At 36.0% G+C, this 27,971-nt stretch overlaps 1 protein-coding gene across 1 annotated transcript in view; it reads left to right on the top strand.

The window, feature by feature from the left end:
- Positions 1–23,412, top strand: part of ERCC8 (ERCC excision repair 8, CSA ubiquitin ligase complex subunit) — a 58,672-nt gene extending 35,260 nt beyond the window's left edge. Inside the window, exons 7-12 of the mRNA XM_065874605.1 lie at positions 518–584; positions 3,801–3,901; positions 5,429–5,553; positions 13,447–13,644; positions 17,845–17,925; positions 22,583–23,412. Of these exons, the coding sequence (XP_065730677.1) occupies positions 518–584; positions 3,801–3,901; positions 5,429–5,553; positions 13,447–13,644; positions 17,845–17,925; positions 22,583–22,651 (641 nt within the window). The 3' untranslated portion in view covers positions 22,652–23,412. The remainder of the gene's footprint in view (positions 1–517; positions 585–3,800; positions 3,902–5,428; positions 5,554–13,446; positions 13,645–17,844; positions 17,926–22,582) is intronic.
- Positions 23,413–27,971: the final 4,559 nt, after the last annotated feature.

Below are 27,971 nucleotides of genomic sequence, written 5' to 3'. Positions count from 1 at the left end.
GAAATCACTTATCCTATGAACTTATCACTTGTGCTTTCTAGATAAAAATTTTTATATAAATGCCTTTTACAATCATTTAAAATAATTTTTTTCTGTTATAACTTTCTGAAAACTTAGAGAACATTTTTATTCTTTAGAATGTTTATCTTATATGGTGGTTTGTTGCAGGGATTTTGTTGTAGAGATAAGTAAGTAAGCTTGAGCTATATCACTTATTAATGGATAGACTTGCTAGGCTAACACCTGTATTTAAAAAGACAGACTCACTTGCTCTGAATGTTTTTTGCAAAGCAAACCCAGACCTTTTATAATAAAATAGCATTGTGAGAAATGCCCCATAGACTTCACATTAATATTTAAATATAGATTATTATAAATGTGAAAAAAATCATGATTGTATCAATTTATTTTTAAGATTTAGTTTATGCTTTCTTCATAATCTGACAAAATTAATTGTACTGTATCTTTTGATTTTTTTCAAATATTTTGCAAGTCATTTTATACAGTTGTTTTGCAGGTCACAGACAAGAAATATTGGCAGTTTCCTGGTCACCGCGTTATGAGTATATCTTGGCAACTGCAAGGTAAAATGCAAATTACTTGGTTTTGAAGTTAATAATTGATGATAAGCATTTTGGAAAGACTGTTTTTATGTTAGACGCATATTTAGTTGCTAAGTAGGTCCTGGAAAATAAGATAATTGAGTTACAGATTTTAATTCATATCACCCAAAGAAATCTTCCTTTGCATCATAATCTTAATCCTGACTATCTATCTTGAAGGTGCTCACTTTGTAAAACAGAGCAAACAACAGAATCTATGTAGCAATGCAAATCTACTCGTACTACCCATGAAACAACTGTGTTGTGTCATTTTTGCTTACAAAAGTGTAACACTGTCAATTTAAGAATAGTAGCATTTTAATTCATTTTCTTTAACCCAAAATTATTTTGAATCTGATTCAGCACATTCATCCACTCATTGATTCAGTTTACTAACATTTAATGACTCCTATCATGTGCCAAGCATTGTGCTAGGGACACAGAGGTAACACAGGCGTAGTCCTTTCAAGAAGGTAATAGTCTAATGAGGGGGTATAGTCAGAAAAATCAGTGATTTCAGAACATCCTGAAAAATGCTTTAATAGAGATATGTCTCTGGTAGGTATAATATGGGAAAAAAGAACGAGCACTTAACTCTTTTTCTTTTCTTTTTTTTTTTTTTAATTGGGGTATAATTGTTTTACAGTGTTGTGTTAAAAGCACTTAACTCTTGAGGATCAAGGGGGTTGGGGGTTTTGTTTGCTGAAAGGAAGAGTCTTACATATTTAAATGCTGACGGAAAAGTATCGCTTCAGAGAAATTAGTGAAGATAAGAAATGAAGGAGTGACTTCCCCAGTGGTGCAATGGTTAAGAATCTGCCTGCCAATTCAGGGGACACAGGTTTGAGCCCTGGTCTGGGAAGATCCCACATGCTGCAGAGCAACTAAGCCCATGCTCCACAGCTACTGAGCCTGCACTCTAGAGCCCATGAGCCACAATTCCTGAAGCCCGCACGCCACAACTACTGAAACCCACGCACGCTAGGGCCCATGTGCCGCAACTGCTGAGTCTGCGTGCTGCAACTACTGAAGCCCATGTGCCTAGAGCCTGTGCTCCACAGCAAGAGAAGCCACCACAATGAGAAGCCCATGCACCATAACGAAGAGTAGACCCTGCTCGCCGCATCTAGAGAAGGCCCACGTGCAGCAGAAAGGAACCTACGCAGTCATAAATAAATAAATAAACAAATTAATTATTTTTTTAAAAGGAAGAAATGGAGGGAATAATTGGTATATCAGGACCTTGACTAGACAAGAGAGGGTAATATCAAGGGTCCCAATAGAAGGGGACACTGATTTGACACATGAAGGGCATCATGAAACTAAATGGAAGGAGGAAAAAGGCATGAATACAATTAAATTTGTAACTTTGGCAGAGAAGCTCAAGAAATGTGAACCCAGTGGCCTCTGTTGTTTTTTAGTGAGTATAACTTGATGTCATCTATTGAAAATACTGGAATGGGATGCAATTTTCAGGGAAGGTAGTTAAAGATTTGGAATAACAGTTTTAATGAATGGAAGAGGGAGCTGATTAAGGGCACATAGGATTGCTGGTCAGTATTTTGTGCTCTATCGAAGGTGTAGCCCACAGCTGTACTAAGCCACAGAAATCAAAACATTGAATGACACAGACTTAACAATTGTCTAAAAATCGTTCAAGTCACAGGTATAAGGAAGGAAATAAAATCACCAAAAGGCTTATAGGAAGGATCAAGGACCTAATGAGATAGAAGCATGAGTGTTGATAAGAAAATTTAAAAACTGAAGGGACAGGAAGTAGCAATCAAATTTTGATATAGACATTTTAATAAAACTTTTTGCAGAAGAATTATTACAAAAACTACTTTTATTAGTCTTATAAAGAAATGTTTCAATATTCGTAAAGCAACCAGCCCTTCCTCTCTGTCACAGTTTATTCCTCAAAGAAGCTTCTGTTAATAGTTTGCAGAATGTGATATTGAAATTTATGATTTCTGAAGTAGAACAAAGTCTAGAATGTAGCCATAAGAAGGCTGGCCAAAGAGGTGTGAAGGTGAGGAGCTAGGCACTATTTGTGGGTCCATGCTCGACTGGATTTACATTGTTTGTTTCTAATTGGGTTTTCCTCAAATCAGGAGGGAAACTGAGGCTTTCAATTCTCAGAGTACCCCAGGAATTTGAATCAGTACCAGAATGGACCTAGTAGTCAATGTTAGGAGTTAGTTATGTGCATATCTAATCTGTTTCAGAAGAGACTTAAGTCCTCAGACTCCTCCCATTGCAGACCTATTCCCCAGCTGGAATGAAAGAAAACCAAATTGACAATGGGAAATGCTAACTTTTTGCTGACTGTTCTAATTGGCTACGTTTGATGGTGATCTGTGAAAATAACCAAAGTTATGGGAAGAGATAAACCCTGTATAGACATTTTTTTAAAAGGTTTATAAATGAGACATAAGCTTATAAAATGCAGCATAATACTCTTTCTAATTAAAATGACCTGGATAAACCCAACAGGTTAGAATATTATTGAGGGCTTTGTGAGGATATGATAGCATCAGTTGAACTGATTTATATTTTCTTTAGTAGTAGTTTAGAAGCTGAAATTGATATATGATCATGGTTTTACCATTTTTCGTTTCACTTGAAATAAAATGAAAATAAGTGTCGAATTTCTAGGAGACATTAAATTTATTTCTTGTATATCTGGCAGATTGATTTGAGTACAGGAAACCAAATAAAAATATTTTGTCCTTATGATTCACCTTATTCTTAATTTTTTTCATAAAAAAAGAAAAACCATATTCCTACCAAATGGATTCTTCAGCAAAGTGAAATTAGTTCACTGCTTGATTATCTAGGCAACATTTGAATAACAAACAGTAGAACAGATATAGTAACAAATTTGCCAAGGAACAAAGCTCTAAGCCTGTCTAGTCTTTGGAGAGGAGGATGCTCATGTCATTAAAAACAACAGAAGAAACAGCAGAATTCCATCCTTGTGATTTACTTTTTTTTTTTTTCTATTTTTTCACTTCTTTGTGCTACTATTGACTATTGAATACTTGCTGGAAAGGCAAAAGTACAACCATCCAAATGTACAAATCCATTTGTGCTAATATACTGAGACCTCTGTATGCCATAATACTGGAAAGGCGGGTGAGGAGTACAGTTATTATCCTAGCTATACACGTTAATGTAACATTTATGTCTTCTCAGTGCTGACAGTAAAGCAAAATTATGGGATGTGAGGAGAGCGTCCGGATGTTTGATTACTCTTGATCAGCATAATGGGGAAAAGTCACAAGCAGTTGAATCAGGTAATGAAAAACACATTAATATAGAAATATGGCATTGATAGTATTTTTATATTGAAATTTTTGAATTGAAACCAAATAATAAATGTATGTTGACAAATTGTAGATTTTATGTTTTTTTAAAAAAGGCATTCACAGCAAATCAGTTTCTAAATTTACATCAACTAAATTATGGTTGTCTTTTTTTTTTTTTTTTAACTAAGGATTCCAGTGAGCTTTTTTTTTCTTTTTAAAAATTTTTAAAAAATTTTTAACATCTTTATTGGAGTATAATTGCTTTACAATGGTGTGTTAGTTTTTTCTTTATAACAAAGTGAATCAGCTATACATACATCCCCATATCTCCTCCCTCTTGCGTCTCCCTCTCACCCTCCCTACTCCACCCCTCTAGGTGGTCACAAAACACCGAGCTGATCTCCCTGTGCTATGCGGCTGCTTCCCACTAGCTATCTGTTTTACATTTGGTAGTATATATAAGTTATGGTTGTCTTTCTTTAAGATACAAGTAAGGGGACTTCCCTGGTGGTCCAGTGGGTAAGAGTCTGTGCTCACAATGCAGGGGGCCCAGGTTTGATCCCTGGTCAGGGAACTAGATCCTGCATGCTGTGTGGTGTGGCCTTTAAAAAAAAAAAAAGAAAGAAACTAAAAGATACAAGTAAGTATGGCATTTCTTCTGCCCCTGAATTTTTGAATGTAGAAACTTTTCTGGATTAACTTGTTATTTTATTTTTTCCTCACATGAGGCCAACTAATACAAATTCAGTGCCATTTAGGAAGTTACAGTAAATTAAAGAAATGGTAATCTTTTGTGTCCATTTTGTCACAAAATTTGCAAGTTGTGTTTAATTTGAGTCCACTGCAATCCAGGTGACAAAGTACCTCGATTGCATTTTTATAATAGAATTTAATTTCTGTGTAGGTTAAAATTCTGATTCAGAATTAAATTTGGACCAGAAATACATTAGGTTGAACTATATAAAACCTATGATTGTTTTAATAATCTTTTAAATTAAATTAATCAGGTTATTGAGAATTATGCTTTCTCAAACCTGTTCATTTTAAAAGTAATATAAATTTTGACTGAGACTATAACACTTCTTTAAGTGGCAAATACTAGTATTATTGCTTTTTTCTTTTTTTTAGTATTATTGATTTTTAATAGTCCATGGAATGATTTTTAGATTGCAAATGGAAATAATATATAAGAAGTTTAATTTTCAATTTAAAATTTTAGTGGTAAGTTTATGCAGTTAATTGAGTTTGATAGCACAGCTTACTCTCTGAAGAAAAATTATATTTGGCAGGATTTTCTCCCTTTGCTTTTCCTATTTTCCTCTGCTTTTATGGTTCTAATTTATATAGCTTATGTTCAAGTAATCCAAAGGGATGATTAGTTTTAAATATAATCAACTTATATTTAGATAATTCAGATAGTTTTCCTTTAATATGTTTAAATAACTATATCATCAAGCATTAAGTGTGTGTTGAATTTATAAGAACAGATAAACTGAATTGTGTTTTTCATTGCAGCAAACACTGCTCATAATGGGAAAGTTAATGGCTTATGTTTTACAAGTGATGGGCTTCACCTCCTCACTGTTGGTACAGATAATCGAATGAGGCTCTGGAATAGTTCCAATGGAGAAAACACACTAGTAAGACATTTTAAGTACCTTGAATGTTTTGGATCTACGTTAAAGAAATGAATCTGTGACTTAACACTTGGTGTTTTTCTGTAGATTTGACTTTGTTTCTTGCCTCTAAGTCACAGCTTTCTTTATATAATATTTTTCCATTATGTGAACTAGTAACTCTCAACTCAGGACAACCCACCCCACCTCACCCCACCACATTCTCCCCACTTAGTGTAGAATCATTGCTCTACTGAGCCACTGTGTATAATGGGAGCGTGCCATCTCTCTCAAGTATATTGTAGAAGAATAAAAGATTGAGAACAACTGATATAAATTAAAGCTATAAAGTTAGTCAAATTTTATACTATATCTGACTTTTAAACAAAATCCAAAATGAGGGACTTCCCTGGTGGCGCAGTGGTTAAGAATCCACCTGCCAATGCAGGGGACACGGGTTCGATCCCTGGTCCAGGAAGACCCCACATGCCTCAGAGTAACTAAGCCCGTGCACCACAACTACTGAGCCTGCACTCTAGAACCCGCGCGCCACAGCTACTGAGCCTGCGTGCTGCAACTACTGAAGCTCCTGTGCCTAGAGCCCATGCTCCGCAACAAGAGAAGCCACTGCAGTGAGAAGCCCGCGCACCACAATGAAGAGTAGCCCCGACTCAGTGCAACTAAGAAAGCCCCACGCAGCAATGAAGACCAAATGCAGCCATCCATAAATAAATAAATAAATAAAAATCCAAAATGAATATTATAGTATGAAAACATATGGTAATTGGAATAGATGTGTTCTAAAAGTGCTAGATTCTTTTTTTTTAATAGAAGTATAGTTGATTTACAGTATTGTGTTACTTTCAGGTGTACAGCAAAGTGATTCAGTTATACATATGTATATGTATATATCTTTTTTTTTCGATTCTCTTTATAGGTTATTACAAGATACTGAATATTGTTTCCTGGCTATACAGTAAATCCTGTTTATATATTTTATATATGGTAATGTGTATCTGTTAATACCATACAACTAATTTATCCCCTCACCTTCCCCTTAGGTAACCATGGGTTTGTTTTCTATGTCTGTGAGTCTGTTTCTGTTTTGTAAATAAGTTCATTTGTACTAGTTTTTAGATTCTGCCTATAAATGATATCATATAATATTTGTCTTTCTCTGACTCATTTCACTTAGTATGATAATCTCTAGGTCCATCCATGTTGCTGCAAATGGCATTATTTCATTCTTTTTTATGGCTGAGTAATATTCCATTGTATATATATACTACATCTTCTTTATCCATTCATCTGTCGATGGACATTTAGGTTGCTTCTGTGTCTTGGCTATTGTAAATAGTGCCACCATGAACATTGGGTTGCATGTTTCTTTTCTTTTTTTAAGTCTTTTTTATTTTTTTTTAATTTTTATTTATTTTATCTTTGGCTGAGTTGGCCCTTCATTGCTGCGTGGTCTTTCTCTAGTTGCAGCGAGCCGGGGCTACTCTTCGTTGCGGTGTGTGGGCTTCATATTGCAGTGGCTTCTCTTGTTGTGGAGCATGGGCTCTAGGCACACAGGCTTCAGTAGTTGCAGCATGCAGGCTCAGTAGTTGTGGCTCACAGGCTCTAGAGCGCAGGCTCCATAGATGTGGCGCACAGGCTTAGTTGCTCCACAGCATGTAGGATCTTCCTGGCCAGAGCTCAAACCCATGTCCCCTGCATTAGCAGGCGGATTCTTAACCACTGCGCCACCAGGGAAGCCTGCATGTATCTTTTCTAATTAGAGTTTTCATCTTTTCCCATTATATGCCCAGGAGTGGGATTGCTGGATCACATGGTAACTCTTATTTTCAGTTTTTTAAGGAACCTCCATACTGTTTTCCATAGTGGCTGCACCAATTTACATTTCCACCAACAGTGTGGAAGAGTTCCCTTTTCTCCACACCCTCTCCATACAAGTGCTAGATTCTTATGTGGTAATTAATTTTTAGTCTTTTTAAAAATTTATGTTATAGTCCTTACCAGATGTACCTCTGGTTTAGTCACTTTCAGAATAAGCTACCAAAAGTTTATAATTTGGCAATAATACTAATAGTTAATATTTATTGAGAGCTTATGTGCCAGTTACTACGCTAATAAAAATTAACATTTAATATATGTGCCAGAGTATACATGGTGTTGTTTAATCACCACATCAACACTATGAAGGGTGTTACTCTTATAACACCCATTTTACACATGAGGAAAATAAGACATAAAATTAGGTAACTTGCCTGAATTTACATAGCTAGAAAGCAACAGAGTTTGACTCTAGATTCTACTCTTGCCATAATGCTGATTATACCCAGACCCCTTAAAGCATTTATTAACTACCTTAAGGTTCATATTAATATTAATCATATTCCTTTCTTTAATCAGCCTTTCTAGCTAATTCTCTCTTAGATATTCTAGGTATCACTTTTATTATTAAAAACTAACTTTAAGGTCAGAATTGTTTGTGCCAGATTACTTTAGGGTTTGCTAATCCCTCTTATTCTTTATGAAATGCTTCTCCATCGTGTCTCAGGCTAAAAACTCAGACATTGCAAATTTTAATTTAGAATCTCCCACTCATTATATTGTGCCATGTCCCTAATCAGGTCACACCTTCCTTTTTCTCATTTTATTCATTTGTTTAATAAGAATTTATTGAGTACTTCCTATTTTCCAGGCAGTATTATACAGGAATAGACAAAACATAGAAAAGTTTTATCCTTGTGGAGCTTACGTTCCAGGGAGAGAAAGAAAGACATTCATCAATCAATGAATGGATAGATGGATGAATGGGTAAAATATATATTTGGTGCAGTAAGTACTATAAAGAAAAGAAAAGCAAGGAAGGGAGTATAGAAAATATTAAGAAGCTGGAGTTTATGTTTTACCTAGGGCAGTCAGGCTAGGTCTGACTCAGAAGACGACATTTGGCCTTAAGGAAATGAAGGAGTGAGCTATCCAACATCTGGGAGGGAGAGCATTCCAGGAAGAGGAAGGAAGAAAGTACAAAGACCCTGAGGCAGGATCATGCTTGGGATACCCAAGGAGCATGTATGTGGCTCTTGTGTTAGACTAGAGTAAGCAAAGGGGAGAGTAATAGGAGATAAGCAACAGAAGGAACAGGACACCAGAGCTTACAGGCTTGTAGCCCTTGGTAAGGGCTTCGGCTTTTTCTATGCGTGAGATAGAAAGCCACTCAAGGCTTTTGAGTGGAGAAGTGACAGGGTCATTTTGGAAAAGTAGGTTACATGTGCATCAAAGGTGAATGTGATAGAAATAAATGGTATTGAGTACATACATAAATTGTTAATGTGATTTTATTCCATTTTTCTCTCCATCTTGAAGGTGGTGATACTCATACTCTATGGATTTTTGCTAGTAAGCCCATATTTTGAATAGTGTGTTTAGAATGGATAATACATTTTAAAAAGGACTTGATCAAAGGAAAAGTCATTCATGCAAAAATACTAAAGTGGCCCAGAAACTCACCTACAAAGAACACTTAAAGGAATTGGGACATTGATCCCAGAAAAAGTAACTCTCAGGGGAAGCACACTGTATTCAAACACTTAAAGTGCTGTCAGACAGAATAGTAAGCAAATTTCAGCCCTGCCATATAGTAATTTGGGTAGTAGGCAATTTATTTAAGGTGAGATCATGAAGGACTATGGTCAGAGTTTCAGTGTCTCCATCTTGTAAATCAGGATTATTAGGTACCTAAACAGTAATTGTAAGGGCAAAATGGAAGTATGTTAAGAGTAGTACTGTACCTGCTAAATAATAGGCATATCATAAATGATAACTTTTTATTGTATGGTGTTGCCTTATTGGTAGTACCCTTATAATTTAAGAAAAATGTATAAGTACATGCTTCCAATATATGTATAATTATTTATAAATTATATACACGTACTGTTGTGAGTCTATATATTTTATTAAAGCTTAATTTCTTATTTTTTAGTTAAAAATGAAATAGAAATTCTCATATTTTCCCCTCATACCTTAATGGATCATCTTACAGACTCTTTGAGGTGTCAACTGCACTCTGGAAACCATTCCCTTAGAGTACAGAAAACTCTACCTACAGGGAAAATTCACAGAGAGACAGCTTTTGGCACAGCAACAAAATTTTAAAATAGCTATTCTGGTGTTTACTGTTTTAGTTATTGGTGTTATCATTCACCCAGTCACCAATGGCTAGAAAGTGGGCATCTATCCTTTATTCTTCCCTTCCCTTATCCCAGCTATTAAATCATTTACAAGTCCTCTTAATTGTTTCTTCGTAATTTATTTCTTAGCTCTCTTCCCTTCCAGCCTCACTTTGGGCCCTCATGGTCTCTCTTTAATTACTCTAACGTCCGTCTAACTTTTCCCAAACTCATCTCCCAGTGAAAGTGTTTCCTCAGTAAACTTTCAGGTTATGAAAACTGAATATTTTTGCCTGTTGTGCACAAGGTCTTCATAAGCTGTCCCTTCTAACTCACTAGCTTTATATCTTGCCACTTCCCCATTTTTTCCCGTGTCCTTAGCCATACTGAGCTACTTAAAGGTCCTTAAATATATGCTCTCTCACTCTTCCATTCTTTGCATCGACTGCTGCCTTTGCTTTGGAATACCGTCTCCTCCTTCCTGTCCTAGCTGCTTCTCAGCTTTCAAGATTCATTTCAGGCACAATCTCTTTTTAACTCCTCTAGTCTAGCTTACCTGCTTCCAGAGTACCCAGTGCTCACTTGTATTACAGTAGACTGTGATCATCACTTAGTGGAATTAAAGAAAAATAATTTACCACAGTGTGGCACAGTGCTTTTTGGTTAGTATAGTCTAGATTTCAGTTTCTGATTCTGTCACTTACTAGCCAAGAGACCTTGATCGAAATACTTAACCTTTCTAAGTGTTTTCTTTTTGTTTAATAATGCTACCTATCTCATAGTATTGTTTTGCATATTATATGCAATAATGCGTGTAAAATATTTAACACATTGTCTGATACTTACAGCAAATGTTAACACTTAGTAAACATTACCTGTCATTATTATTAATTATGCTGATAGTTGTTTGACAGTGAAATGGGCTGCCTTATGATGGAATCTTGGCATCACTGTAGGTATTTATTCAGTGACTAGATGTATATATTTCCTGGGACAATAAAAGGGATTCATAAGATAGGGAACTGTGTTTGCCATCATCCTATCCCACATCTATGAAATTTTCCTCCCCTATCAGAATCTTTTCAAAGACTGTACATACCACCTTTAAGACATCATAACCAAAAGTAGCCTGTTCTTCTTCAATACTTTCATAATATATAGCATGATATTTGTCACATACTGCTTTTTATGGTAAGTGTTTATAGTCATAAAATGGGGAGCTTCACCTAGCACAGTGTGTGACACTAAGCACTTAGTAATTGGTAGATCTCTCCTTTCCTTCACCTGTTACTAGAACTTCATTCCATAGGCATTGAAAATATATTGATAGTTTTGAGCCCACAGGTGATTTGATCACAGCAGTGATTTACCAAGATTAATAGGACAATAAGTTGCAAGATGGATTGCAGGGGAACGCCTAAGGACAAAGACAAAAGTTAATTAGCTGGTTCAGTATTTATACCTCATTGAACATTTTCCAGTTCACATTTGGGAAGGAATGTGGTATAGTGGAAAGAAAGTAGGTTTTGTAGGTAGGTGTTCTGATGTGTGAAAAAGACCATCACATTCTAGCAGTTCATAATTTTTCCAGGAGGAACAGAGAATTGCTAGTTGAGATTTGTGTTTTTTCTCCACCCCACCTCCCCACCCCACAGTGTTATTCTACAAATTGTTGTGCATGGAGGATCAAAAGACACAAATGAGGGAATGTTATTCTTTTAAATATATAGGAATTAATAAATCTAAGGACTCACTGAATACTTCTATATCCTAAGTGTTTTCTTATGCATTATTTCATTTTTTTAAAAATATTTATTTATTTATTTGGTTGCACTGGGTCTTAGTTGCAGCAGGCGGACTCCTTAGTTGTGGCATGCAAACTCTTAGTTGCGGCATGCCTGTGGGATCTAGTTCCCTGACCAGGGATTGAACCCGGGCCCCCTGCATTGAGAGTGTGGAGTCTTAACCACTGCGTCACCAGGCAAGTCCCTGCATTATTTCATTTTATTTTTCACAATAACTCTGGTAAATGATGTTATTTCCTTTTAACAGATTAGAAGAATGAAACTCAGAGGTTAAATCATTCATTACTCATAAGAGGCAAAAAAAAAAAGGGGGTGGAGTGGGTTTCAAAAACCAAAGTCTACTGATTATAAGTTTAATGTTTTAACATTTCGCTGTACCGCTGCTGCATTGAGATAGTTGAACACACATGCTCATTTCTGTCACATGTTGACCTCGAGGGTGGGTAAGCCGAATGTAGTATCCACAATTATCAGCATATATCCATTTGAGCCTCAGTGTTTGTTTATACACAGAAACACACACACACACACATACTCCCACCCAACCTTTAGAAAAAGAAGAAGGCAAATCACTCACTGTCTGTTTAAACTCCATTATTAGCCATAGTGAAGGGAGATATTGGTGATCTGCTTGCTCATGATTCCTAAATGATTAGATACTGGTTTTACACTTACCCTAAGCTTCTTATCTAAATTATCACCAGGAAGTAAACCTTTATCCCCAAGCTTCTCAGATTTTGATGGACCTACAGAACATCTAGGGATCTTGTTAAAATGAAGATTCTAGTTCAGTAGATTGCGATGGGGCCTAGAATTTGTTTCTAACTGCTTGGGTGATGCTGATGTTGTTGGTCTTGCATCTTTGACTTACAGGTGTAGAATTTTTGGTTTTGTCCCAAATATATAATTATTTATAAGAAGCTGCAATTGTAGTATACACAGTATTTTTGTTCTTTGCTTTTTTATACTTAGCTTTTATCCCTATTTTCTGCATTTTCATATTTATGATTTTTTTAATTTCTATATAAACTGTAGAGTTAATATAACACTATTAGGAATTTACATCTATTCTCAGTTACTTTGCCATTCTAGATAGTGTGGAATTGAATTCCTCTCGGCATGTACCTTTTTGCTGTTTAATTATTTCCCTAAGATAAATTCCCAGTAGTAGTTACTAGGTCAAGGAATAATGTCTTTGTTGTTTAAAGGGTACAGAGTTTCAGTTTTGCAAGATGGAAAATGGATAGTGGTGACGGTTGCACAACAATGTGAATATACTTAATGTCACTGAACTGTACACTTAAATTGTGGTTAAGATGGCATGTTTTATGTTATGTGTATTTTATCATAATTTAAAATGTTATAAATAAAAAGAAAGTTATCCTCCCTCCAAAAATATATATATATTATATATGTATGTGTGTATATATTTAATTTTTTTTTCTGGAGGGAGTATATACATATACGTGTGTGTGTGTGTGTGTGTGTATATATATATATATACACATAAAGTATACTTTTATATTTTATTGCATAATAAACCATTTGGTCTTTTAGAAAGAATGATCAAATTGTGGTGCCACCTACACGTTTACCTCTCACTTGTACTGGTATTGAATGTCTCAATGGTTTATTAAAATTTTTGCTACATGGTCTAAAATGATTCTTCAAGGTTGCCTTAATTTGCATTTTTATTTCTATCACAGTTGAAATGTGAACATTTGTTTTTGTGGGTCTTTTTACTATTTATGTTGCCCTCGTATATGAAATGTACATTTATGTCATTGGCTTATTCCTATTAGGACATTGATCTTTTTTTTTTTAGACTTACTAGAGTCATTTCTATAGTAGAATATTTTAAGTAAATATTTTTTCCTATCTTTGTTGTCTTTTTAATTCAGATTTAAGTAACTTTATACTTTTACATCCTACAGGTGAACTATGGAAAAGTATGTAATGACAGTAGAAAAGGATTGAAATTCACTGTCTCCTGTGGCTGCAGTTCAGAATTTGTTTTTGTACCATATGGTAGCACCATTGCTGTTTATACAGTTTACTCAGGAGAACAGATAACTATGCTTAAGGGACATTATAAAAGTGTTGACTGCTGTGTATTTCAGTCTAATTTCCAGGTAAGAATGATATTTAGGGGAATTTAGAATGTTCAGGTAGCTAGCTTGCCAGAGTAGTTGTATATAAAAGAGTAAATTGCAATTTCATTCTAAGGAATTATACTTTTTATCCACATCTGAGCTAGAGTTTATTAAATAGAGGATAGATTTTTTTTAGGTGGCATAGGAAGTCTCTGTGAATCAGTATAATACTGTGCAACTTGGATAAATTCTTTCTTTTGTATATGGGCTCCATTTATTTGGCAGTTGAAAATCTCTGGCAAATTAAAATAATTTCTTGCAAATGAGCTTTCGGGAAAAAAATGGAACATATGTGTCTCATCTCAAAATATAGTTTGTGTATCTTGATTTACGTATGTGTGAATGTCTGAAATTTTATATTTTTCTTATTTTCTGCCAATGGCTAATAAGTTTACTTTAGTGTTGATGCAACATACATAATTTCTTAAATACCTATGGTTTTTGTTTGTTTAACATCCTAAGCTTTCTCTTTCATCTCACCAATGGAGCAGATTGGTTTTTTCATAGAACATTTGCATAGATTACCTCATATGCTCCTTTAAATGAGTCCCTAATGTAGCAAGATTGTTGGTATTTTCCCTGCATCGTAGATAACGAAAATGAGGCTCATGAAAATTAAATACTGAAAGAATGAATATTATGGGTTATTAGAGCTAGGAGGGACTTTATCACCTTATTCATTCATTCATTAATACTCATTACTTAATTTGTGTCTGACGCTATGAAGTAAGATATACAGGGCTGGTTTTTCAGCCAGCACACATCAGCATGGCAGTATCCATTATTAAAATACTCAAATTCATATCCTGCTGTTTGTTACATAGCTGTTGTACTAAGCCCCCTAAGTGACTTCCAGCTTCACCCCCTTCCCTGGGGCCTCCTAGACCCAGTAACTAAGAGGGACCTTCAGACCCTGCTCCCTCTCTATGTCCAGTATCTCTTCGGATTGGCCAGTGTCCTGATGTACCAATTATTAAATATTTTTAGTGTTACTTCTGGGAAAAGGCTACTAAGGCAACCAGAGGGGTGATGTGACTTGCCTCAAATCTGCAAGTAGATTGACAAAGCATGATTATCCATTCAAAGAAATTCTTAGAATACAGTACCTCTTTTCTTATCCAGAGTCACTTAGAGACACAGCCAAGATTTTAACACAGGTATTCTGACTACCAGTTGTTGCTTTCCACCAAATCAGAGCTTCCTAGAATGTATTGAAAGTATGTCCAGATAATTGATTGCCTTCAGTCCCTGGAATAGCTGGGACAAGCCTAGGATAGCCAGAGAGCTGGGGCCAGTTGCCTCCTGGCAAATACCATTCCTTTTATTTATTTATTTATTTATTTATTTATTTATTTAGCTCCATTGGATCTTTGTTGCTGTGCACAGACTTTCTCTAGTTGTGGCGAGCAGGGGCGGCTCTCTGTTGTGGTGCACAGGTTTCTCATTGCGCTGGCTTGTCTTGTTGCAAAGGACGGGCTCTAGGCACATGGGCTTCAGTAGTTGTGCTGCGTGGGCTCAGTAGTTGTGGTGTCCAGGCTTAGTTGCTCCGCAGCATGTGGGATCTTCCCGGACCAGGGCTCGAACCCATGTCCCCTGCATTGGTAGGCGGATTCTTAACCACTACACCACCAAGGAAGTGTGACAAATACCATTTCTATATGTGCTGTGCCCTAAGAAAGATTTGAATCACTGCATTACATCAGAAAGCTTCCAACTCTTATCCCTATTATGATTTCTGAAAAGGAAAATAATTATAAATCTAAATTATAAAAGTAAAGGAGAGTAGTATTTTTGCCTCCATTCAGCATCAGAACCCTTTTAACCAATTACATGTTACACACAACCCACTATCTGAAAATAAAATTGATATTTATAGTAATTCTATCATAAATGTAAAAATTTGAAAATATATACCCAACATCAAAATAAATAATGATAATAACTGATTATTTCCCTTTGACTAAAATAGGGATCCATGAGTCCATTCTGCTATTAGTAAGTAATAAATTGAAAGTCTGATGAGGAATTTACATAATCTCAAGGTAGCACCCTACAAAATATTAATTACAAAGGTAAAATGAGTAATTTTACCTTGAAGAAGACTGGCATACATCAGCTTAATCAATTTATCAAAGTGTGTGATATTCCTGGCAAAGATATATCACCTGAATTTAATCATGAGGAAACATAAGACAAAGTTATCTGACCTTAGTGTATCTTGGGTATATATCTTCTCAGGAAACTAAATTGCTCTAGGGCACTGAGCATATGAAAATATCTTTGCATCATCCATAGTTAGTGTAACCATACATTCTAGATTTAACAGTGCAGTCTGTAGAATTTTGTTCCATTTAGGAAATCTGATAATGTGTAACTAAATGTAATTTACTTAGTTCTCTTTATATCTATATTTCCTATAAATCACTTCATAATCTTATTTTCCCTTTACCCAGAACCTTTACATATTTTTTTTAGAAAAATAGTAATTGTACCATGCCTCAAATAGCTTTTGAGATGAGTAACAGTAAGACTAAATAATTTCATACCAGAACAGGAAAAAAAAGTTATAGTGTTAGAAATATTTGTGTAGAAATATATTTGTGAGAAAAATAAACATTTAGTCAGTCAGAGGTTTATAACCACTTAACGTTTTGCTGTTTTTTCTTTTTAGCCCTTCCTCTTTGCTTAGTAGCTTTTTTAAAAATTGACCAAGTATTTTACATCCTGTTTTTTTCTTTTCACACTATGACTATTTGGTTTAAATTTATTTATTTACTTATTTATGGCTGTGTTGGGTCTTCGTTTCTGTGTGAGGGCTTTCTCCAGTTGCGGAGAGCGGGGGCCATTCTTCATCGCCATGCGCAGGCCTCTCACTGTCGCGGCCTCTCTTGTTGCGGACCACAGGCTCCAGACGCGCAGGCTCAGTAGTTGTGGCTCACGGGCCTAGTCGCTCCGCAGCATGTGGGATCCTCCCAGACCAGGGCCCGAACCCGTGTCCCCTGCACTAGCAGGCGGACTCCCAACCACTGTGCCACCAGGGAAGCCCCGACTATTTGGTTTATATCCTGCTCCTTTCTCTTGACAATATGAATATTTTCCACTGTCATTAAATATTCTTCAAAAGTAAATTTAGTGATTATATAATATCACATCATATTAATGCAGCATAAATTTAGAAATCATTACCCTGGACAATAATTTTTGGAAAATTATTATTATTTTTGTTATTATAAATATAATATTGATGATAATATCCTTGAATTTCATGTGTGTCTTTGGCATGACTTCCTAGAAATGCATACAGAAACTTCTGACACATGTTGAGATTTCATTCTCTGAAAAGATTATAGCAATTTATACCTTCTGTATGGGAGCGTATCTGTTTCACTGCCACATAGGAATATTTTCAGTACTAGCCAATATAACATTTCTGAAGTTTTGTGGGGAGGTGAATGAACATTGTTCAGCATGTGCAGGCAGCATATCCATAAAGACATTGACACTGACTGTGCATCAGCCCAAGCTGCTTATAAAATAAGCTTCTCAGCAAGCATGGCATGTATGTCTTAATGCTCTTTAGTTGAGTTCTTTTTTTGAACTTTTGGTCTATTTTAGCTAGAAACTCGTATGGTTTCTTCATTGAAGTCTTTATTAAAGCTCAGTTATTGACAGAAAAGGACGGAATTTATTTCTTCCATTTTTTTCTCCTTCTCTGACACTTGAAATAAATGGATACTATGGGGCTTCCCTAGTGGTGCGGTGGTTGAGAGTCCACCCGAGCGGCTGGGCCCGTGAGCCATGGCCACTGAGCCTATGTGTCCAGAGCCTGTGCTCTGCAATGGGAGAGGCCACAGCACAGAGAGGCCCACGTACTGCAAAAAAAAAAAAAAAAAAAGGATACTATGATTGATTAAAAATTACAGTGATTGTTTTTGTGAATTTTAACATGTTAGCAACATGTTAACATATCCTAATACTATTTTTAAATACAAAACAAGTCTTTACTACACCTTAAACAAACAGAAAAAAACATCAGCCCAGTTTCTTTGGGGAGTAGAAATAGAATTAATCTTAATTAATCTAACCTAAGAAATAATCATTTAAAAATTGATGTCATTTATTTCAGATTGGCACCAGCTTTAAAGTGACCTACAATTACATCTTTGCTTTGTGTTATAGGAACTTTATAGCGGTAGCAGAGACTGCAATATTCTTGCTTGGATACCATCCTTACATGAATCAGTTCCTGATGATGAGGAGGTAAATATTATTTATACAAATTGAACAGTGACTTCTAAATCATAAAAAAAGTTTTTATTAATTTACTTTATATGAGAGAAACTTTTAAAGCATTTCTTGCTGTTTTGTGATTGTAAAATTAATTTGCCTCTGTAATATATTTGGAAAATTCAAAAAAATATTAAGAGAAGAACATAAATTTCTGAAGTTTATTAATTACTATTAACATTTTGATTTAATTCATTCTTGTTTTTTCCTGTGCATACTTTTTAGCATGGTTAATATTATGCTTGAACATACAGCTTAGCATCCTGCTTAAGACTTTTTCCATGTCATTAATAAGTATGTGTAAATATTGTTTTTAATAATATAGCATTCTGTCATTTATTTACCATAATTTACTCAAATATTTTCCTATTGGAAGACATTTCTTTTGATCATTATAAACACATCAAGGTAAATATCTGTTCAAAAATTATTTACATTTCTGATTACTTCTTTGGTTAGATTCCTAGAAGTAGTGTTACCTCTTGAGTTATCATGTATGACATAATATTTAAGGTTCTTTATTCACACTATCAAATTTTATCAGTTTACACTTCTACCAGCAGTCTGTTAGTGCCTATCTCAGAGCATAAACTGGTACAAATATGACAGTGTGAATAAAGAACCTGAAAAATGTGGTGGGAAAACAAAGATAAATAAGACATGATTTCTGGTCTTAGGTAGTAGTCTCTGAATTTTTTTACTTTTTTGTCAAGCTATCTAAAGGTGAAATCTTCCAGATTTCATCATGTGTCTAATTTGATTTATTATGGCTTTGATTAGTTTTAGTGTACACCTGCTTTAAATACTGAATTTTTTTTGTACAAAGCTTAATATGTTCAAATAATTTGGTTCAGCCATTGATTTTGCATTATTATTTAATTACTGTGTCCTGCTGTTTGGGAATTACTATATACATTAAATCCAGCTCATAGTACTATAGGCCATGTTAGAAAGTTTAACAATCATTCACCAAATGAAAACTATAAAAAAAAAAAGCTAGAAATAAATCATCTTTGGGCTTCCCTGGTGGCGCAGTGGTTGAGATTCCGCCTGCCAATGCAGGGGACACGGGTTCGTGCCCCGGTCCAGGAAGGTCCCACATGCCGCGGAGCGGCTAGGCCCGTGAGCCATGGCCGCTGAGCCTGCGCATCCGGAGCCTGTGCTCCGCAACGGGAGAGGCCACAACAATGAGAGGCCAGCGCCAAAAAAAAAAAAAAAATCATCTTTGACTTACGTATGAAAAAAGGATATGATTTAGAAGAAAACTAAATTGCTTATTTTATAAAGAGAGTATGTGACTCTGATGGTTTATTTCCTCATTATATAGTTATAGTGATAGTTTGAACTCCCCATCTAGAAGAATTTTTGTATATGGGAAGTTAAGCTGAATAAGTAGAAATCAAACAGAGGTACACAAAAAATAGGTTAGCTTTGTAGTTAAGCTTTAGAGCTATGAAACCTTACCTTTTAAAATGCACTGTATGTATTCTTTAAGATAGACACCATTCTCAAATTAATATAAAATGGTAAGTGCTAAGATTATTTCCACAAAATTTTAGTTTGAAAGATTTCTGTGAATGTAGGTAGAACATGAATATGATCACGATGCAGATCCCAATCTGTCTACACTAGACCCTGTTCCTTACATGTATATTTACTATTTAACTCATATTTAAAAGTATTTTCATCTCACCTATCAAATGAAGGACTGCTGCAGTTCCCCAGAGAGGCAACTTAACACAAAACAAAGCATACACATGCACATACTCACACACTCACTTCGTCTGTGGTTTCAGGTAAACTAAATAATAGTAATACTGGTAACTGGGTTCGAATCCCAGTTCTGCCATTCATTAGTTATCTGAGACAAGTTTATGATATCTTCAAACATCAGAATCATCAAAGCAAAATTGTTCTTAGGTTTCCTTTCAAATCCACCCTTGAGATGAGATTTACTTCTCCATCAACCAAGATACAATCCCTTAGGGGTGTTTTCTTCTGATATCCAAGATAGAGGAGGAACTTAGTCCTACCATAAGAAATTGAAGGGCATTGGGCAATAGGGGCAGGTTTTATGGTCTTTAAGCATAAATCCTATTATTTAATTGGCAGGCTGTTTTGTTATATTCTGAGGAATCTACCTTCCTTTTGCCCCCTCTTCCTAACATTTGGTCACAATCAAAGCAAGCCTATGTAACTCCTACTCACTTTTTCCTGTCTGAGATCTCTAGGGTGACTATATTACAGTTTAAATCTGACCTCTCATCAAGAATCTTACTTTATTTTGACAGTTACACAATATGTAGCTGTTTTATTTACCACTTGTGTAGATGTATAATCACTTGCTATATTGAGACAACCCTATATTCTACCTATAAAGATTTTCCACTAATTACCAGTAAGAAATTTAGAATTTATCAAGATGCATGTGTGGAAGATGGTCCAGTTTGGTTTTGTTCTTCCTTCCCGTTACATGGACCTGAACTAGATCCCCTTTAAACTCATGCTTCCCTGTCTCCATAACATTCACAACTATCTGTCAGTAGAACAGGCAGGCTGGATGGATATGTTCAAGCATAGAAAGAATGTCCACTAGGAGGAGATGTTGTAGAGAAAACTGAAGTAATAGATGGTAGTTAACTTGATCAGTAGGTCTCAAACAGTATATGTGTACCACATCATATATAATATTTTTACTGAAGCTTTCAGTTACAAGTAAGATGTTTTATTTGTGTTTTTTAACAATAAAATATACTTCTAATAATACTGTAATATATTCATATTGTTATCCTTTACTGCTATAAACAGTAACATTTATACGCAACTGCCTTTCCAATTTTCACTTATTTTTGTTTGCTTACCATAGCAACAATAATTTACATTAAAATATAATTTTGCTTCTCTGTTGATTTTTAAAATGAAATTTAAATTGTTTAATAGGTTACATATTTGGCTTCCATAGTGAAACTAGAAGGCATGGCCTTTGTGTGGTTCATCTACCCAGGGACATTTTGGGGTAGATATCTAAGGCAGAGTTAAAGGCTTTTAGAGCTAGAGTAGGGAACAATAATCACCTAACCCCTAAGGATAATACATCTTTAAATAAACTGTCACTAAATAACCTAACTTGGTAGTTAAATTATAAACCCAGAAAGGTAGGAAATTCATTAAACACTTGGATGAAAGAATAAATGAACAGTCTTCAGTATGCTACTCTTGCAAATCAGTGGACTGCTACTAGAAATAAGTGAATAGTTTGCTGAGCTTTGGTAATAGTTTTGGATCTGGACACCAGGTATAATGGAATTTTGTGCAACTAAGTGACAATAGCCAATATTAGGTTTAGTAATGGTGACAATACCACCATTAGATTAAGTAATGGACTCAGATCTAAGCTTTAACAACTATAAAGAATACCTAAATTCACATATTGTTTTCTGACTGTCCTGGCTGATACTTGGGGAATTTACTGCAAACACCCACTTTTTCTACTGTTATCATTGTTTGAATTTTAAGAGTCTAAATCATCATGTTCATCAAAAGGAAATGAACATTCTCAGACATACAATAGGGGCTACCCATAACATAAAATACTGCTATGTGTTGTAAAAGGTAATATATCTAAGATAATTTAAGAATAATCTAAGAACTAATACATTATTGGATTTGGAGTCTGAACAAACTGGCAGCAGACATAAAAGCTGCAGAGTAGGAAGCACACGTGGCTCATAATGCCCAGATACTCAAAAAAGAGATCATTTTAAAGTCCTTTAATCATTTGCCAAAGAATAAGAAGGTTAGCCATTCAAAAAATTTCCCCAGACAAGTGAATTGATTTGAAATACCACAGGTAATTAAAATTCCTCTGTTGCTGATTATGTTTATTAGGTACAGCTTTAAAGTTGTGAGAGTACTGTGATGTTTTGTTATTTTAGATAAATACCATCTAATGCATGTTCTCTTTCACAGAAATCTCCCAGGGAAACCTATGTGCTAATGACGAAATGTTACCGTTTCCAATACATTTTACCTGTCTTTTTCAACTGCTTTCCTAGCTACATACATACATACATACATAAACCTCGCCACTTAATACCAAAAATGATATTACTCTGTTTGATGAATACCTTATTCCCCACATGTGGATATTTGCTTATTTATAAAAATCAGGTCCATCCAAGCAGTAAAAAGTTGCTCACATTAATAATTTGGGCTCTCAAGTCAGACTGTAGACCTGAGTCCAGGCTTAGCCACATGGATATTAATGTGCCCTCTTCTCCAGGTAACTCCAAAGAGGTGTAAAAATGCCTTAAGTAATAGCAACAGCAACGTGTGTGTGTCTCTGTGTCTGTGTGTCTGTGCGTGTCTGTGTGTGTGTATGAGGTAACTACTTTGAAGGAAACAGATAATTTAGATAAAGTCTGATATGTCTATTTAAAATGAAGTTACATTATTTTATATTGTATGCGGGGTGTTTCTTTTGTTAACTTTTGGTTTGAAATTAACAATTATATAGTTTCTTCAAAAATAATCTAGTTGCTTTTTATCTGATATATTTCATAACTATATTGTGAGCCTAAAATTATGAGGTAGAATAATTGAGTCTTTCTTTTTTGCCCCTTTTTTTTAGACTTCAACCAGAGCACAGTTAAATCCAGCATTTGAAGATGCCTGGAGCAGCAGTGATGAGGAAGGATGACTATCATTCTTAGTACCTTTTTGTCTCTATTGATGAAACTTTCAAAACAGGACTGTTTTATTTTTTTAACTGTCCAGTGACAGCTAAATTAGCCCTGAATTTGGCTGGTTTTTTTCCTTTTATTTTAAAATGAAGTTAATGGTTGCATGAAATCCTGCAACAGAGTTCCATATAGTTTATTTAATCAGAACATGTCTCCTTGATCCCAGTTGCTGTTGTCTGCTGCAGCCCGTATAGCTATAGTAGAAGGAGACAGGTCATGGTAGCCCCTTTGTGGTAACTTGAGCAGATTGTGTGAACAATAAGATGCAGTCTTAGAGGATGAGCACGTAGAGGTTATCAGCACTGACTTTCTTCTGCTGGTTGTACCATCACCTTGCTCATTTTCACTTTCAAGAATGATTTTACTGAGGATTATATCAAAAAGTATAGTTGAGAAGTTAACATCAAAATTTGTTTATTATTATTTATGTATTCCGTTTTTGCAATGATTTCATTTACTTAACCGTTATCTAGCTTTATGTTACATTTTCTTGAACTCATTGCCTTCCACAATCTAAAAAGTGCATCACAGGAGGTATTTAACTTAGGGAAGATACCATATTTCCTTTATTTTAATGCATCAGATGGCAGCTTAAACTACTCTTCTATGAATCTGTGTAAGATGTGACCAAGTCCTACTTCATTCATCAAAGCAGAAAATATCCTGGCAGGGAATTTGGCTTAAACATGAAATGTCATAAATTTTCCATTTTATTTTCCACTCTTCTTGTGTCATAACCCACAAGTGATTATCATGAACCTAATCTTATATTCCCTTTCTTTCTGATTCTATCAATAGGAGGCTAAAGAGGTTTTTGTGAGCTTGAATACCAAGTATACAGTTGTTGAGTTTTTAAGTGTGTGTTAGGCCTCATATCAGACCTTTCTGGCCAAACGTTTTCCATACGTTTACTTTATAGTTGATCTTCTTAAGCCCTGACCATTTTACTCTCACTTTTTCTCACTTGGTGAGGATTCTTAACAATCTTTGAGAATGCTATTGAAATTGGAATTTTTTTTTAATTTTAAGAAAAAAGGAGTCTTTCTCCAAACTTCAAATACACATAGGTAACTGGTACATTTCGAAAAGATCCATCTGCTGGGGATGTGGAATGACTACCCTCCTAGAGCCATGGGATGAGTCTAATCCACTGACTGGGCAGCGCCAACAACCAGTGAGGCCTTATCAGTGCCTCGTGTCTGCGACGTTACATGTTCCTGTAGGCATCCATAAACCATTTTCCTTTTCCCCTCTGAGCTTTTCTGAGTCAAATCTCAGCCTGTTCCTCAAAGTAGTCGGAGATGGCTCCACCTGAGCACTCACCTGTGTGCTGTGGGCCATTTGTGGGTTTGGTGTGAGGGCCTTCTCAGGAGATCATGGCTCCCCACAAGCATTGTTCAGGTCACAAGCTTCTCTGCTATGTCTGCTTCCTGCTGTCACAAGCAATCCGTTCCCCACACTAGTAGGGTATAAGAGGTCCCATCCCTGGAGACCGTGGCTCGGTGTTTAATGAAGAAGGAGAGGAGGGGAAAGGAGCACCAGGTTCCAGCATGTCCCCCACCAAGACCTGAAGAGTTGATCCAATTAATTTTAAACATACAAAGCCCTGGTCCATGCATATGGGCCCTCATAAGAGCTGCTGCTTATCAACATGCAAAGAGTCTCATGCTCAAAACAAAAAATGTGAAAGGTGAAGTTGATGCCACCGTTGCTTTCCTAGATGTAGACCCTAGCCCCTCTAAGGTTGATTAGGACACCCTAGAGAAGGGGGTTGCTGCTTACAGAGAGGCCACTAGCGACCAATAGGAGCTTATCAGGTAAACACCCAACAGAAAAAAAAAGGAAAAGTTTTAGTCATCTAGAGGTAAAAGCCATTCTGTAAGTTTTAAAAAAAAAAAAGGTGGCAGTGTGAGGAAGGGACTGATGATTCCATGGACAGGGGCAGTCCCGGGGGTAAGTTGCCCAGAAGCACCTGGCCCCTTCAGCCTCCCTTTTTTCCTCTTATTAGCCAGAAAAAGAAAGTAAAGGCTGCACCTTCAGGGTGCAAAAGCCTGAAACAGGAAGAGAACAGAAAAACTGAGTGCCACTTTAGGTGGATACAAGCTCAAGGGGAGAAAAAACAGGAACTTTAAATCTTAGGTACTAAGCAAACACCAATCTAGCAAACATAATGCTAATTGTAGATTACTTAATGATTTAAAAGCAAAAACAGAAAATAAAAGGTAATTGAATAATATATACATAAATATAATATTAAAGCAAAGTTTTATAATTTGATGTAATTGTAAATCCAAAATTTATATACTAAATGAATATATTAAAGAATTTATATAGCAATAAGATTAAAATGCCACCTTATGATGGATTACTACAACGTTAATGATGTGGTCCCATCCATTGGGGCCCCCATACTCAATATCCAATGTTATATCTTTTAAATTTTATTAAAGTATAATTGATTTACAATGTTGTGTTAATTTCTGCTGTACAGCAAAGTGACTCAGTTATACATATATATGTTCTTTTTCATATTTTTCATTGTGGTTTATCACAGTATATTGAATATAGTTCCCTGTGCTATACAGTAGGACCTATATTTTATCCATCCTATATATATAATAGTTTGCATCTGCTAATCCCAAATTCCCAATACTTCCCTCCCTCACCCCCCTCACCCTGGGCAACCACAAGTCTGTTCTCTATGTCTGTGAGTCTGTTTCTATTTTGTAGATATGTTCATTTGTGTTGTATTTTAGATTTCACATATGAGTGATATCATATGGTATTTGTCTTTCTCTTTCTGACTTACTTTGCTTAGTATGATAATCTCTAGGTCCATCCATGTTTCTGCAAATGGCATTATTTCATTCTTTTTAATTGTGTGTATATATATATATATATACACATATATATATATTTATTTATTTATCCCACATCTTCTTTATCCATTCATCTGTAGATGGACATTTAGGTAAATAGTGCTGCTATGAACATAGGGGTGCATGTATCTTTTCGAATTATAGTTTTGTCTGGGTATATGCCCAGGAGTGGAATTGCTGGATGATATGGCAACACTATTTTTAGTTTTTTGAGGAACCTCCAAACTGTTTTCCATAGTGACTGCACCAGTTTACATTCCCACCAACAGTGTGAGACCCTTTTCTCCACACCCTCTCCAGCATTTATTATTTGTAGACTTTTTAATAATGGTCATTCTGACCAGTGTGAGATGGTACCCCATTGTAGTTTTGAATATCCAATATTATTGAAATTACTGATTCTATTCAGTCAATAACCTGTAAATATTTTGCCCCTGTACACTTGGCTAACATGTTCTGTTCAGTGCCTATTTCACCAGCCTCTAGCTGCTGTTCGCCTTCACTTCAAAGAGACACAATACACCTTTTCCAGACTGTCTATTGGGTACCTCAGCAGCTTTGCCATCACAATCTAGGCAGACAAGATCTCAACTGCATCCACCTTTTTCCAGGAGCACAGGTGTGATGTTACATTGATGACATCCTCCTCCAAGGAGACTTATTTGATATACATTTAAGGTATACAGGTCCAACATGTTTTAGTACTTTAGGGGTTCTGAAGGCAGCATATTCTTTATTTACAAATTTTACTTCCAAATTAAAATCAGTAGGTACTCCCGTTAGTGCCCTGAAGGACTCTTTCACCAAGGAAATTTTGGCAACCTCTTGTCATACCTCCTGGAATCTCTAGACCACGTAGGATGGCCATAAGTTGTCCAAGGGCTTACGATGCAAGAAACTGCCCTCTCAGCCTCATACTATACTCCATTAAAACAACAAATAAAATACATGCTGAGCTCTCTGGAAAATAGAGGCTCTCACATACTCTGAGCCTGTGACCTTTCATACCCAACTGCTTGTTAAGTGTTGAGTCGTAGAAACAATACACCAGAAACTCAGCACAGCTACCAAGGCCTCTTTAGACAGGATGGAGCTGAACCTGAGCCCTCTGGCATATTCCACCTGCAGGAGGAGGTGGCTTCCCCTGTCCTCAGTCCCTTGTTAAGTGCCATGGTGCTGGAGGATGTCATCCCTCCCCCAGATCACTTGGCTGCTCAGAATCCACTTGGGGTTAACTGAATGAACAGCAATGGGACTACATAGGCTATGCATGGCACTGCTAACCATCATACATGATGGAGCTCAATGAAATGTTGCTGTTTTCCATCTCTTAGCCGGGATGTCCCTAATAATGGATGGGACCCAAGAAACAACACACTCAACCAAACTTCTGGATGCCCTGGCCAACAAGTAGCCTCATTTCACTTTTATTATAAACTGTTGGGTCATTGCCTAAAATTGTCCCTTTAAGGGAGAAAAAAACTAACAAAACTGGGACTCTCTTGCCTCACAGATGTCCAAAATATAAGTCAAAATCACACATCTCCATATATATTTAGGCCACAATACAAGGCCTTTCCAATTGCACGCCATACTACTTTTAGAGTTACAGATGTTATTGTTAATAACTAAGATATACATTTTTCTTCTAAAAATACACAATGCTAATCTCTTGGAAAAGGTATTCAATAGAACTCTCACATCCCTTGTAGGTATCAGATAGCCAGTTTAATTAAGAGACATAATGGTCTCACACAGCTTTTTCAAATTCCACTCAGGTAAATGGACCCCTAAATGGGTCTCTATCTTGCTCTAGGCCTTAATCTCTCTTAATTCAAGGGCCCTTGGCCAGTTTACACCTCACACCAACTTATAAAAGTTTTCTTTCCCCCTTATATTTAAAGGGGATGTGCATTGCCTCCGTGTATATAAAGACTCCTTGTAAATGAGACCCTTTTTATAATGTCTTCCCATATCTTTATAAATGTTTTATCATTCCTTCATCCCAGAAGGGCTGGAGGCCAGATCAAGGGGCGCATTAACCAAATTGTCCATATACTAGACAGCTGTTTACCTGATAGAGGACCCATTTGAGCTGAAACTTCCACCAAAAACAAAAGCCCTCTCAGTGCAGCTGCTTATCTTCCTGTTGACTGTTGGTCTTATTGCTATTAGTCTGTATACTTTCATTAATTTACAGTCTGAAGACCCAAACATGGTAAATGTGAGACCCCACATCACCTCGAGTGGATACCCTCTGGGAAAGGATACCCCAGCCCCGTATCCCAGAGGGCATCTCCTACTCCAAGTGCCCATCATTGGAGATGACTTCACTCTGACACTAAAGCCTCGCTTCCAGCAACACATGGGTTGCCTCTCCTAAGGCACAAATTGTACA

Source organism: Phocoena phocoena, chromosome 3 (assembly GCF_963924675.1).
Source record: "Phocoena phocoena chromosome 3, mPhoPho1.1, whole genome shotgun sequence".
NCBI lineage: Eukaryota > Metazoa > Chordata > Mammalia > Artiodactyla > Phocoenidae > Phocoena > Phocoena phocoena.
Note: the sequence above shows the minus strand (reverse complement) of the source record. Positions and strands in the feature narration are given on the sequence as shown.